This window comes from Grus americana, chromosome 5 (genome assembly GCF_028858705.1).
Source record: "Grus americana isolate bGruAme1 chromosome 5, bGruAme1.mat, whole genome shotgun sequence".
NCBI lineage: Eukaryota > Metazoa > Chordata > Aves > Gruiformes > Gruidae > Grus > Grus americana.
The window spans coordinates 61,721,838-61,737,512 of record NC_072856.1 but is presented as its reverse complement, the minus strand read 5'-3'; the positions used below and the strand labels follow the sequence as shown (position 1 = coordinate 61,737,512).

Sequence of the window (15,675 nt, the reverse complement as noted above, 5' to 3'; positions counted from 1 at the left end):
AGGCAAAATTTTTGTACCATCTTTTCTTCTGTTTAATATGAATAAACTTAACATCCCCACACACTTTTTCTTTTGTGGTTTGTTTTTTTTTTTTTTAAGCTGTTTACATGTGTGAAGTAGAAAGGCATCATCCTCAAGTCTTTCAGCATCAGGACAAGGAGAGCTTCTCTCGTCTAGAGGATCCCTTACCTGCTGTGGAAGGAGTGACCTATGAACTCTGTGCTGGCATTGTAGACAAGCCAGACCTTTCCTTAGAAGAAATTGCATGTGGGGAAGTCTTAGAAGAGTGTGGCTATCGTGTTCCCGTTACAGACCTAAGGAGGATCACTTCTTACAGGTAAATAGCAGTAAGTTAAAACACTGCATCTTGTTATTTCACACATTGCTGAAGTGGCTTGAATGTAAATTACTGTTCTCTGTTTCCTTATTTAAGCAGTGTGTTGGAGGAACATGGACATCTGAAAGTATATGAAAGGTGTAATTTTCAGCAAGTGAGAGGAGTATTTACAGAGACTTAAGGAACTATAAACTCATAATTATGGGATTGAGTTCCCAGTAAGAATGATACTATTGTGATTTATTCCAAAGACTGTTAGAACTGGGAAAAGTTGCATTGAGCTCTTCAGAGCAGTTTGTCACAGCGTTAGAAAACAGTCAGTCTTTCTGTGTCAAGCATTTTCCATCTCTGTTATTCTGATTAACACTAGAAGCTGCCCAAGATAGACTCTGATTTACCATTAACACAATTTTGCTGAAGCATGAGAACTTGTACTGTTCAATCTCTTCATAATATTTGGACTGTAATTAAGCCTCCTTTGAATTGAACAATAAGTAATGTTATATATGAAGATTTTGCTGATTTGACTTTGAAAACTTTTACATTATATTTTTTGCAGGGTTTAAAATAGTTATTGAAAGAGATTTTAACATGTTTTAAATCATATATTAGGAGTAAGAGGAAAACTTAATATGTAAGAAGAAAAATAGAAAATGTGAGTTGTTGGAGGGGGAAAAAAAAACCCCCACAAAAACCCCCCAGGAGAAACTTTGCACACAGCTTTAATCCCATTATATCTCCTTCCCAGCTTTTAGTATTGTTATCCAAAATGTATGTGTGTTTGTATTTGTACAGAGGAAGCAGCAGGGTTTTTATTTCTTTATTTTGCTTGACATCTCCATTGAACTAGGCCCTGTCATTGGTTTTTAATTTGGGAATTGAATACAAATCCACAGCTGTCAATCCTGACAAATGTTATTTCCTGCTGGATTAACAGGCAGTGCTTCTGTTGAGGGGAGGGGGTGAATCAAAGGAACTGTCTTTTGCAACTCCTTGAAACTAGATTAAGGGTTTGTTCTACTGAACGAAAAAGTGCCTTCTAGATTTATGAGCAAAAGCTGTCAGTAGAATCTCATAGGTTGGGTGACACTGACAGGCCATAGCATGCAGATATATACATATGTATATGTAGGCTTGTATATGTATACAAACTCAAATAGGAAAAGTAGAATATAATTTCTGTAGCCGTAGAAGTTTGTAGCGTCAGTGTAGATGTTTGACTCAACGTTGATGATTTACATCTGGCTAAAACACCATATGTGTTTTGGTTGATAATTGTCTTTGTATCTTACAGGTGGTTGTTCTTTCAGTTGCCTTTTTTTTTTTTTTTAAATTGTTTTAACTTGCAAAGAGAGTATACAATTGGAGTTTTCTCTGTTGAGACCCGTGCAAAGGACACTTAATATGTTAATCCCCCAATCCAGCTTTGTCTATGTGGGCACAGCTTTCTACCCATGGAGATCCTTGCTGAAGTCAGGACCTGGATAGTATTTCTTTTTTAGATTAATAGAAAAGTTTGAAGCCTCAAAGATGATATTTTACAGTTTCTTTTGTTGGACTTGCTGTGCTATGTATTAGAATTTTATTCTAAATGTTTTGGTCTTCCTATTAGGAGTGTCCTGATCTTCCTTCAGCCAAAGACTGGCATATCTGTCTGATCCTTTGAGGACTCGATACAAAGACAGGAAGTAATTGGTTGCCCTATGGTCTGCTAAGGACATTTTTTTTTTTCTGTAATGGCTATATTATATATAAGAATTTCAGGGCTTTTTCTAAGTGTAAGAGGTTTTTTCCTAAATGGTTTATGCTGTTTCATACTGTGTCAATACAAAGCATTGACATAAAGCATTACATTAATGCATATGCATTCCATTAATAATTACAATACATCATGCACTTCTACTATTATCTGTCATCCCAGTGATCCATGTAATAGTTGTTCTATATTATTTATTGATCCAGTGCATCAGGTCAGAGAAAAGCCTTAGAAATTGGAAGAAATTTTGGGAGGATCTCACCTAGACTGCTCCCCTTCCAAAGATCAGGCTCAGCTGGATTTAAATCACTTCTGACAAATGTGTATCTGTCCTTTCTCTAAAATCTGATTGTTTCATAGCCTCTCCAAGCATTCTGTCCGAAGTCTATCTGTACCATGATCAATTTTTTCCTTGCATCTTGCCTAAACTTCCCTTTTTTCACTTCAAGCCTGTGATTTACTACCCTCTTCCCAGTGCACATGAAGTACTTCTGCACCTTCCTTGTATTCATTTGACCATGTCTCCCCTTTATTTTATTTTTGCCTATGCAAAACCATCTTAGTTGATTTAAGCTTTCTCTTTAGACCATGTTTTCTAGCTGTCTGATCATTCCTTCTGCTGTCCTCTGCCTTCTCTCCATCTGGTCTGCATGTTTCTTAAAAACATAGTGCTCAAAGTGGAGCATAATATTTTAGCAGGGGCTTTAGCAGTGTCAGACAGAGTGAAACCATTATTTCCTTAATCTTACAGATGATTTTGTTTATATGCTCTAGTTTGATGTTTGTGTTTTTCCAGTGGTATTTTGTTGTTGACTTACGGTCCACAATGCCTCCCATCTCTCAGAACTGTTTTCTGCAGCCGTACTGCACTGACATTCACCTCCTGTCTGTATTTATGCTGTATTCCTGCTTGAACACAGAGCCTTGAACTTGCCTTTACTGAATTGCATCCTATGTTTTCAGACCATTTCTCCAAGCTGTTGGGATGATTTTGATTTCTAATATTAATCTCTAGTTTCTTATAATTAATCTGTCTCAGCTTTGCTACCCGCAGTCTGTACTTCAACATACAAGTCCTAAAACAAAATACTAAATTATATTGAGTGGAGGATGGTCCCCAGTGGAATCCTATTTAGTTTGTATTTCCAATTTGACAGTGATATCCATTCCATGAGTACCACTTTCATACTAGGTTTACACCTATGTCAGTTTCTTCGATTTCTAAGTATATCATGATCTTCTAACTTTATAATGAAACTGTCACATTAGATAGAGTTCAAAGCCTTGATAAACTGAAGTTAGATTGTTTGTGTTGCTCCCCCTATCCACAAGACCTGTTATCTTATTACAGCTGATATTTTTGACTGCACTTGATATATGTCTGACAAATCTGTTAGTTGTCGTTCCTTTCTTGATGCAAATAAAGCTGCATTAAAATATTTAGGTAACTCAGTAGTTATGAATTATAGTTAAGTTTATTAGATTTTTGTAGATAACTCAGAGTTGTGTGCATGGTGAAAAGACTTGTGTACAAACAAGGGTTTCTGTGTCATCACACCCCTTGGTATGAAAGAAAGAAGTTGTCTTGTATTCCTAATGACACGCCTTTCTAGAATGATGTTCATGAGAAGGAAATTGTCTGAACAGATAAAAGCAGGACTTGAGCTAGACCTGACAGAAGGATAGGGGAAACAGAAGACACATCAAATGTAGAGCGAGAAACAGTTTTGGGCTAGGGAGGTCAATACAGTTCTGTGGCTAATGAGTTGAGAAGGGGAGGTCATGGGCAATGTGTAGGGAGAACTCAGAGCAGGGCGGGAGGGAAAGGAATAGAAGATCCTCAAGTAGAAAAGGGGGAAGAAGCAATGAAGGAACAATGCAGAGAAAAAACATGGACTGAGAACTAAATGGACTCAGGGAAAGTACATTCGTGGTGGTGGAAAAGAATTCTCTTTAACGAAATGAGGAAAGTACTTAGACTGTTCAAGCAGAACTTTGCTCTTTTCTCAAGCAGTGGGAGCAGTAAAGATTGGAGGTAATCTGAGAGTAGCTGTGGAGTCAATGAGAAATCAGGGAAGAAGCCAGGAGTTGGGGAATTTATGCTAGTTGAGCAAGAGTCTTAGGAACAAGTTGTTCCAGCAACAGGAGGACAGTATGGCGTGGGTGAATGAAGGAGACTGGGTTGGGGGCAGATAATGAGAAAGACAAACATACTAGGAGGGACTTCACTGGAGGAGGGCAGAGGAATCACACTTTGAAGAATCAGAAATATCTGTTCTTCTTATAGAATAACGCCAGCCAGAAGGTGAATTTAAATGCAAATGGTTCATTTTGCTGTGTAGGTGGAGGCAGGAATCATTCTGGAAAAAAATCTGTATTGTTCGCAACCTGTGTGGTGAGTTTCCTCTTAGCATGGCTACACAAATTGCTACTTTTGTGCTTGGCGTACAATAAGTAACCTCATTTTGGTGTTACAAAAAAGTTTGTTTTCTGGGGTTTTTTTCCAAATGCAAAATTTTGTAAATTCACAACTCTGGACTTACTTGTGTATCAGATACAACAAATTTTCTATCTGTCATGGTATCCCAGCAGCTTCCAGTTTGAATCTCACGTGAAACTCCGAGTTAGTTTGTTAGGTTGAAGTATTGCCAGCTGTCTTCCTTGAGACTTGTTTCTTTACCAGACAGGGGCAGGGAAATTTGTTGTTGTTATTAAATATGTTATTGCCATTGCAACTGACAGTATTTTCTTTTAGTTCTTGAAATGTTTGGTCTTCTTGAAGAATATTTATAAAATTATTTGGATTTAAATAACACCTCAGAACATCAAGATAAAGTTGAACCAGAGCTCCTGGTTCAACTTCCTTTCCCCTTCATTCAGTCTTTATTTTCCCTCAGAGGTTGTTAATAAACTCTTAGCTATGAACTGGATTCAATAGGAGCTGCAGGTTCTCAGCCCTGCTGCAAAAAAATCAGATGGATTACTTTAAGGGCCTAGCTATGTTATCATAGGTACTTACTTTAATCTTCCTACATTTGATTTTTTTCCAAAAGTACACAACAAAGAAGAGCATTCAGAGAATTAATATTGGATGTTCCAATTACTGTGCTATGGCTATTAGCCTCTGTGCAAAGAGGTAAAAATGGTTTGTATTCATAGGTTATTATGTAGAAAGAATAATAGCCTTGAAAATGTTGGAGTGCATTATAATTAGAAAGATCACCTGCTAGTACACCTGTTGGGTGATGGCATAATGTAATATAATTTTATGTTAATTACTTCTCTGCTTTTTTCCTGCACCTGCTGCTTATAATGTCAGAACTGTACAAAGGTCCTAAGAAGTGACAATAGGAGCTGCATGTCACTGTTCATCAGTTTACATGTTGCATGCCTAAATAGATCTTGATTTCAGCATAAATAACAGAGATTTGTGTCACATTTATTTGTAAACATGAATTATGTATTCACTATATACCCAAATTCTGCATCCAAATGGTTTATATCTTACAAAAGGATATATTGCATTTAGGAATTTTCACATTAACTATGTCAGATTAAAACCAAAAAAATGTATTTCTGTGTTGTTAGGAACAGGTAAATGCTGATTGTTTATAGATTTCATATTTGTTAAATATTAAGAAATGATGAGAAATTTAGCTTTTAATTGCTGTCTATCAGAAATCTGAATTAAACTAATAAGTCTTCACAATGATCAGTCAATTTATTTGTTCCCCACACTGCAGCAGAGTATAAGATATTGTTTATTTTCTCGTACATGTTTGTTCCTTCAAATTAAAAATGGAAAATTTAGGAAAGTAATAATTATGAATGTAATAATTGGTTGGCATAGATGAGCACCCAGACATGAGAAGAAGACAAAGCTAATCTTGAATACGTGCTTTGAATTTCGACCCTGCTTACAAATGCACGTGGGTGCATACATGCATACATGTGCCCGCACACACTCAGTCTGAAGAAGAAACTCACTGTTACTGAAGCATCGGCAAACATACAAGGTGGGCTCAATCTCACTTGTGGCTTTTAGGCACTACTAAACATGATTATTTTTTTCAAGCAGTAAGATTCTGTTAACCACTTGTGATCAGAAATACGTACGTAAGGTATCTTTATGCTTATGAACTTTGACATGACAAGCGAAAAGTCCCATTTTTTGAGCTCTTGTTCGTATGCTGTTTCTTCATACATTTAATAAAAGGGAAGAGCTAAACAAAGGCTTTATGATTGCTGCTGTTACCGTGTTTCAAAAACAGATTGGAGTGACAATCTGTCTCTTGTATTTTCCCCGGTCTAAGAAGGAAGTAGATAGAAAATACTCCACTTACAGCCTTGTTCTGCCAGCCAGTCCCACCCCTGGGCAGGAGGTGAGGAGAAGCGCTTTGAAGTCCTTCTGCAGAAACTCCTCCTCTGCTGTGCTGTTGCCTATAAGTGTGTTGCCCACAGCTTTGAAAGCCATAGCATGATTTAATCACAGTGTTTGAGTATGTTATTTAAAATTAAATATGGGAATGCAGCGTACAATCATGTTTTGATGTGTTAAACTTACGTTTAAGTTACTGTTGTGATGAGAACCATACCACTTTGGTATCCTTGCTTTGACATGCTTACATTCTTAGGCTTGCTGTCGTCAAAGGTAATGGCGGTTTCTAATTGTCCCTGAAGCAATGCTAAAAGTTTAGTGCCAATAGACTTTTGGTTTTAAAAGTCTCTCTCTGTTGAAGTTACAGGGTTTGTGAGCTTAGGCCCTAATGATTTGACAAAGAGTATTTGTCATCCACGTAGCTGTTAATTGAAACAACTATAAATGTCTCAGAGGAAACTGATCCTTACCATAAAGAGATGAGGAAAACAGAGCTACGTCTTGTATGCATCATTTGCCTTTGTCCCACAGTGGTAAATGAGAGTCAAGCACTGTACAGACACATGAAAATACATCTGGAACAATCAGCTGGGTCAAGCCAGGCTTAGTAGGTCTGGGTCAGTATAAGCCATGACATGCCTGGTCTGGGCAATGTGATGCTGAACCTGTGGAGTGAGACTGAAGCCTGAAGTCTTGCCCTGGGCTGGTGCTGTTAGTTCAGAGCCTGCTTGCCCTCCCCCAAACCAAGCCTCTCTGGTACTGGGAAGGGGAGATACCTTTATCAGAAAGGTGGTTTTCCCAGGGTGAAACTCATCACTTGCAGTTCGGGTGTGCTGACCCCTGTGATTCCCACAGATGCAAAGCTAATGAATATGGCTGTAATCTGTTAATAGGTGACTCATTTCAGACCATGGCAATAGCATTTTATTTGTAATGTGAAACACTAGTGTGAGGAAAAGCATATGTCACAGACTTGGGATAGAGGAAGAAGGTAGCAGGAAAAGGAATATAACAACAGATAAAGGCACATCAAAATTTCTTAAACATCATGCTCAGAAAGTACAGATAAGTGTGCAAAAGCATAGGAACATCCTAGTGACAGATAAACCTGAAAGCATACTGAAAACATAATAGCCGCCTGTTGCCTATTTACCAGGCAGAGCCACCTTCTCCCTCTCTCCTCTCTTCCTCCCCTGGTCCCAGTACCCAAAATCACTGAAATGCATGCACATTTTCCAAGGATATGTGCTAAAACACTTTATTACTTCAACCAGATGGAGGCTCAGAACAGCTTCAAAGCAACAAACCTGCTAACTCTTGATTTCTATAAAAATCAACGGTACTAATACAAATTAAATGTCAATAGCATTGATTTTTGGACAATTGTCTAAGGGCAGGCAGGATACATTAATATCTAAGAGTCTGGAAATGTGAAGGACAGCAGTCAGCAATATCAGACAATATTACATTTAGTAAAGGGCATTCCACATGGATGCATGCAAAAATGGTCAACTGGCCGAGTAAGCTAGAGCATTTAGAGAAAGAAATAACAAATGAAAAAGGTAAGAAATACACCTTTTTTATGAATTAAAGTATATTCCTGTATCTTTCAACCTCTTTCTGAAACCATTGAAATGGACATGTAGTTAGAAAATAAATAAAAACAGTCAATATGTTTGTAAATAATGTCATGCAATAGTCTCCAAAGTCACCCATCTAAATAGTGAGGGGATTCTAAGTAGTCTTAGAAATGTTAAATTTGCTGTTTTGCGGGGGAAAGTAAAATAGAATAACATGAGTATTAATACCAGCACTTTTGATTTTATTTATATATAATTTGGAAGTTTTTATTAATTTTTAATTAATAACTCACGGCAAAGTTGCACCAGAAAAAGATAAGTTAGGTAATCAAATAAGAGAACGTGGGGGTATGTCCTCCCTTTAATATGTATTGTTGCAATTTTTTAATTGGTTTCTGTGGCAAATTATATGCCAGTATATGTGAAGAAATGCCATAGCTTTGGGCATCATAGCAAAGAAAAGACATTAGTGCCCAGTGCTTTCATCTGTTGAAGTATATTCAGTGTTGTAGCCACTCTTGATCTATTTAGTTCATAAAAAGAGAAACACTGATTTAACAGAAGTATCATATGAGTAAATACAATGAAATAACAGCATAGTGAAATCGCTCCGTGCTATTTGAGCTATAGTGGCAAGAAACTGAATCTTACAGTGTAGCACCTCAGGAAGCAGTTTTCCTTTACTTCAAAGAAAAGATGGATGAAAAGTGAACTCCTGTGATTTCCACAGCTGCAGCGATTTCATAAGTAAATGGTCACAGGTGGTATAGAAGCAGATTATGCTGTAAATAATCAAGCCAGGAAGTTCTCATAGAAGGGCTTCTTAAATAAAGTCTCTATGTTTTTGTGTATAACCTTTACGTAACCTTTACATCAAGTGGACGTGGGTATACTCAACTTAGGCTCATTTTCATTCTCCAGGTGCAGCACCCCAGACGAAGCTCAGATTTGATACTCATCAGAAATAACAGAATATTAAATACATTACGCATAGCCCTGTGTTTTTTCATGGTGACTGTAGAGACCAGCAAGCCGCATTCTTCATCTTGCAAATTTTACAGTATAAATTAACTTGTGTTTTTTATTCTTATTATCAATTACCAAAAAACAGTCTCTGAACCCCAGGATTCCTATGTTTATTTAATTACTAAAAATAAAATTCTTGCAGAAACAATTGAAGAACAATCACTATATAGAGAGAAAAACAGATCCAGATCTCTAGTTGATTAAAAAAAAAATCCTTTCTGCCTCCTTACACAAGAAAAGAAGGAAAAGAGGGAACACAAAATGAGCAAGCATTGCAAATGCGTTCTCTCAATGAGGCTCTTTCCAATGGACATCTACACTCGTGTGGATGTGGCTGTTAGGGACATGGTTTAGTGGTGGACCTGGCAGTGCTGGGTTAACGATTGGGCTTGATGATCTTAACAGTCTTTTCCAACCTAAATGATTCCGTTTCTGTGCTTCTATGATGTAGCAGCGGCAGTGAGGCGTGGGTAGCACACGGGTCAGTGACAGTTATCGAGGTGACTAAGCTGAGGAGACTGTTCACTGAATGACTAGAGCTTAAATACCGAGCCATGATGGATTGTGAAACGGATCCGTTCGCTCTTAATCAGCATTTTATTTCCAGTGTTGCCTTTAAACATTATCTACTATTGCTTGATAATACCAAGAAAAATATATTGGATTTTAACACAAAGGGAATCTAGTAAAGTGTGCCATCATCCTCACAGCAGAAAGGGCACTTGAGCATAAAAAACAGCATTCCAACTTTTGCGAGCTGGTTGCTGATAGCAACTTGATGAAAAATCAAGATCATAACACTGCTACAAATCTTAGAATCCTGTGGATGTATAATAATACAGAAGCTAATTTTTCAGCTTGTCCTAATGCCTGATTCATAGTTTCAGTGAACTTTGGATCCAGATCCAGATTCAATGTGAAAAGTCGCTTGCAATCATGCGAAATGAAGAAGTTGCGATTACGATGTGAATATTTTCTTGGAAGGACTAAATGAGTGGATTATGTACTTATCCCCTATTTATGATACCTGAATGAAATAGTCCTAAGGAAATAGAGGATTAGCAAATAAGAAGTATAATATACAGCAAGCGGTCTAGCTGAAGAAAGACCACATAATCTAAAATATCCTCAACTAAATCCACTGTAGCAAATTTAGCAGGGAGACTGAATTACTTCAGATAATGTGCGTGCTTACTGTGGTCCATTGGGGTCAAGGCTAAAGTTCAGGAAGGACAGAGAAAGACTTTCAGGTTGCCTTTCTGTTCCTGTACCTATCCAGTCCATGAGTAGATGACTCCAGCTGTGAATGGACCTAATCTTCTTAAGAGTAAAAAAATCTAAATATTTGTGTAAAACCAAGCAAAAATGTAGTATGATAGCAGACAGATACACCGAGGACCTTCATTCTGTTGTTTGTAAGTCCCCTCTGAATCACTGTGCAGTCCAGCTCTCACTTGGTCAGTTGAAAAAACTTCTGTTGACTTCAGTATATGGAGAACAACAGTTCACCAGTTCAAAACCTTTTTTTTTAAATTTTCTCCCAAACTAATGTTTTACCAAAGTTGCAGAATATATTTGAAGACAGCTCCATCTCATAGGCAGCTGTACTCACAAGTGTTGGTATTTCTGCATGAGAGTTGCAATCAATTTCTGTATTAATGAAACTGCATTTGTAGGTTCTAAATGACATTAACAGAGAGTAAGGACATGCATTTTTATGTTCCTTAGTGACACAAGTGAAGGACCCCGGTTTCCATTCCTAGTTCCTAGCTACCTTCTTTTTATCTAAAACAAAGTTTCCTCTCTGCTTTTTTCCAGGTCTGGAGTTGGTGTGACAGGTTCTAGGCAGACGTTATTCTATGCAGAAGTAACAGACCAGATGAGAACTGGTGAAGGAGGTGGCCAGCCAGAAGAAGGAGAGCTGATTGAAGTTGTAGAAGTACCTTTAGAAGATGCCATGAAGTTTGCTTATGATGAGACTCTCCCAAAGACGATGGGTGTCATCTTCAGCTTCATGTGGTTCCAGAACAACATAGCACCCAAGCTACCAAAAAAATAAAATCAAAACATCATGATTTTAAGAAAAGCTTTCCTGCTGGTTCGGTGGATACAGAAAACTGCAAATCTGCCAGCCTCAATCAACTCAACTTTTCACAGAGCAAATCTTTCCTGAAATAAATTTGGAAGTAAAATCTAAATTAAAATTCTGACCCAATTTCCATCATCAGCAAAACACTTACTGCCTTCACTGGGGCCAGGATTTGCCTCTGAGAGGCAAATGTTGATTTTTGTGCAAAGGCAGAGTAAACATGTCCAGTTCTCCTTTCTCATGGCGCTGCTCTAACACTATTTTGAAGAGTTGCTCAGGACCTCAGTGCAGCTGCTCTACCAGCCGGTCTTGGGGGTCTGTACGTCCTGGCAGCTGTGTATTCTCCGTAGTTTCTGATTTTTTTAGGGGAGAGGCAGCAAACCTGAATAGTCACAGATACCCTAACTACATTCCTGAGCTGCACAGCTTTCGGGGAGCAGCTTTCCCTGTGGTGTGTAGCTCCTGTACTGAGAAAACGGTTGCATTTCTGAACATGCAAACCTTTATTTCATAAGCAAACATGTCTGTAAATCCTTCTGCTAATGTGTCATTTTGACAATAGACCAGCTGTAAGATTATGTGCTTCTGTTTGTTCCCACTATAATGCTGAGCAGCAGCGATGGTGATAGAGGGATGAATGATGGGGGCTTCTACGGCAACACATGCTTCTTTGTTTGTTTTATGGGTAATACTTGATTAATTAGATCAAACTTTGTCCTCTGGAGTGGGACTCGAGAGGCCAAATGTTTTTAATTTAACTCATACCAGTTATTTCTCTGAGGTGTTCTGTGGTCTCAGTTTCCTTATCGCCCAAATGGGAAGAATGGGACTTACCCCTCAGATAACGCTCCTTGAAACAGAATGATCGGAAGTGCTTTACTGAGAGATTTTATCATCATTTGAGCAATTTACATTGAAGCCCGTGCAACCTGCACAGACGTTCTGAGCAACACAATTTGATTTAATAAAGTGGTCTAATTAGAACGTACATTATTTGTTCTATCAGTGTAGTTTAGATGTGGACTGTTTGTCATGTGAAGCTGTTAAGAGCATGAATGAAAGAGAATCAAGTCTGGCAATTTAATTATGCACTGGTTTATGTTATTCACTGAGTTAATGTTAATTAACATGACTCCATTATATGTGCTTCTAGGATTACTGAGGTACTAAATCTGTTTAGAAGATGAGTACTGCGAATACACATACTTTCATATAGCAACTGGAATAAATGCCATACAGATGCCTGATGGTATCCAGTGGCTGATTTAAAATCACTGCGTATCTAAATAGGTATATAAATAAATAACTTTTGTGAAAGTTCAGATGCATTTGCATTGAGCTGTGCCTGGTCTGTGGTGAGTCAAGGGCTGAGTTATCGTGAAAAGTAAATAAATTCTGTCTGATGTATTTACATTAGAAGGTGATTTAGAGTGGGGTCTTCGCTGCTCTGTGTCTACGGTGTTGAGTACAATGTGTCCTGATTGCTGCTGAGGCCTTTACGAACTACTACAATATGTATAATAAAGAATGTCTTTTATTCCAGGCTGTAGTTACCAAGGCGTCTATTTGATTCCGTCAAAATTACTACACGGTAGCTTGTTGATCCATTTAGTGTCAAGCTGATGGGTGTGCGCATATACATGGCAAAAGCCTTTTTTGCTGCATAATGCAGTAATTTGGAAAAATAAATTGGTGTTGTGGAGAGGGGTCAGAGTTTGAAACTTTTCAAAGCAGCATTTATACTGTTTGCCCCAGAATTACATATGGTTCTTTGTGTGATGCTGAGAGCTTTCCCCAGTCAGACATTCCCTCCCCTGCCGCATCCCGGACCTGCAGTCAGTGCTTCACAAGGTGCACTCACATCGCATTAACGACCTCGGGGAGAGCCCAAGGCTTTGACCCACCTGTGTGGGTGACAAGCGTTCAAGGTGTGATTCATCAGACTAAATACACATTTCACTGATTTGTCTGTCTAGAAGTGCCTTCAAATCGCAGCACCTGCTTTGGGTTAGGGCTCCTCGGACCACCCCTGGAGGAGGCAGGTCAAGCAGCACGGATCTGTCGTGCCACCACACAACCTGCACATCATGAATTGTGCTGGAGAGAGCACGCAGCTGGACCCAGCTAGGGGAGGATGAAGGTCCAAAAATCTCTGCGTGCAGAGATTGCTCGTGCCTTGGCTGCATGTCTTTGAGCTGGACAGTTCAAAACACGGGCGTATTTTGCCTGCTCCAACGCGCTGTGGCTGTCCCTCTAACATACTGTCCCTCCCCGAGAGCGTGTGTGTTGGGGGAGCGCCAAGGGCAGTGCCAGACTTGCCAAAATCTGGCCCAAACTACTGCTGCTGCTCAGCAGAAGGCCGTTCCCCATCGCTCAGCAGGGTGGAGGGCTTGCAAGTTGTAGGTGCCTGAGGTCTGCCCACTTCCCAGCCCAGCCCTGGGGCCATGCAGGGTGATGCAGAGGAGCCACTGCCACCAGAGCAGCAGCAGGGCTTTCCCAGGCACAGGATGAGAGCGGGAAGTCACGGCGTGGGAAGAGGGGACGCGTGGTGCAGCAGTGCAGGGAGCCGTGCAGGGAGGGAGGCCACAGCCCTGACCAGGGCACAGGGACAGCCCCTGCACCAGCCCTCTGCCGTGCTCCGAGGTGACCTCCCCAGTGCGAGCTACAGGCTTCACACTAACCATTTTTTATGCAATTGATAATTTCTTTTCTGGATAACTGTGTCAGAGGGCAGTTGCATGAGCTGGGCAGTCCCTCGGCACTTCTCCATGATCCAGAAAGCCGGGCGAGAAGCTGAGCAGCAGTGTCCCCACCTCCCAGACCGTCCCTCCCCAGGGGTCTGTTGGGCAGACACCTACAAAACCCCAGGGGACTGCGGTGGCTCTGAAGCCTCTGCACCCCAAGGGATGCTACACCCAGGCCTGTGCTCTGCCCAGCCGTCCCCGCAATTTGTGATCCTCAACCAGAAACAAAACGGTCACGGGATTACTTCAGTTTCCTTCCACAGTTTGGGAGTTTTCCACAGAAATAGCAGTGATGCAATATAGTGAAAGCTGTACATAAGCGATGCTGTATCTGGTGTTTGGCTTTGCAATATTAAATATAAACATACCGTCATCCTTTTCCTGTTAATTTTGGTGGGGATTTTTATAAGTAATTAGGAAGGTTTGAAAATGCAGGAGAAAGGGCTTCAACTTTTTTCAAAACAGTAGATGATTCATATTTGTAAAAATAAAACCAGAGCAATTCAGATGCCACTTCTCTCGTCAGGGCTCATTTCAAAGATCATAATTAGAGCAAATCTGATATACATCGGCCAAGCCCAGGCAGGAAAAAAGTGCTTCTAATGGAAGCTTGAAATCTCAACTGTGCTTTAGATGCATCCTTCGGACGTGCCACCACGCGTATGTCCATGGAGAGCAGACAGTTCAGAATAAAACAGGGTTCCCGTTTGCTGGTAATGAATACTGACTCCAGCTTGCAAAAATCTTATCTGCTCTCATCCAACCATCCCCATGGGATCAGTGTCTTTCTTTTATTGAACACAATCGAGTGGTCCGCATTTAAAAAACAAATCTTAGCATCTCTCTCATCTTTATGATATGGCTTTGGGATACAGAGATAATCTAATGAACCTGAAATTATGACTCAGGCTTCTAAAGAAGCCTGAAATTATAAAATCTTGAATGTAACGTCGCTGTCGGGCTTACTGTGAAGTGGCAGAAGAGACGTCACCAGCACCTTGCAAGCACATGGACCTCATTTATTATTGTTATTACCCTATTTGTAAAGTATCTACAAGCCCTGAGCTACTCCCAGGTCTCCTGGTATTGAGCACTGAACAATGATATGATTAAAATGCCTTCTCTCAAAGGCATCTCTTTAAAGAAATGAGCTGAATTACACGGCCGGGTAGGTGGGGGCAGGCGCAGGATGGGGCGTGGGGTCCCCCGGCCACCCGCGCTCCCCCGGGCTGGTGGGGATGCTCCGTGCGCTGCTGGAAGCAGGCGGCCGCTTGCCTTTTCGCCCGCTCCCTCATTACCATCCCGCCCCGCCAACCATAAAAGCAGCGTTCCCCGACTCCCCGCAGAGCCACGGCCGGGGCCAGGCCAAGGGCAACCGATATAATTGCTCCTGAAATACACGTGCCGACCGAGCAGGGCGACCCACTGGACAAATAGGATTTTTGCTAAATTAGGACAATTGCTGAGCACGCTTCACCCCCTCGACGGGGCTCTATACATAGATGCAAGGCACACCCAGTTGTGAAATCTGTTGAAATGGCACACCTGGTGCTGTCTGCAAGTCTATTCACAACCGTTAGCAGGTGCGACTTGGCCTTTGTGGCCATAAAAGTCTGGCTGCGCAGCTCCCGCTGTGCTCCCTGCGCCTTCGCTGCCCCGCGCGCTTCGGCGAGGGAGGCCGTCACAGATTAATGGGGTCGTTTGAAGCTGTTAGGAGCCACCGCCTGAAGCATGTAGCGGCTTCAGAGGGATCAGAACAAGGCCT

General features: G+C 40.5%; 1 protein-coding gene across 4 annotated transcripts in view; it reads left to right on the top strand.

Moving 5' to 3' along the window:
- Positions 1 to 12,710, top strand: part of NUDT14 (nudix hydrolase 14) — a 60,583-nt gene extending 47,873 nt beyond the window's left edge. For 3 of the 4 annotated variants that reach the window (XM_054827761.1, XM_054827763.1, XM_054827764.1), the window contains 2 exons: positions 100 to 337; positions 10,896 to 12,710. In XM_054827761.1, coding sequence (XP_054683736.1) covers positions 100 to 337; positions 10,896 to 11,136 — 479 coding nt within the window. In that variant the 3' untranslated portion in view covers positions 11,137 to 12,710. The remainder of the gene's footprint in view (positions 1 to 99; positions 338 to 10,895) is intronic. The other variant, XM_054827765.1, reaches the window with a different exon arrangement.
- Positions 12,711 to 15,675: the final 2,965 nt, after the last annotated feature.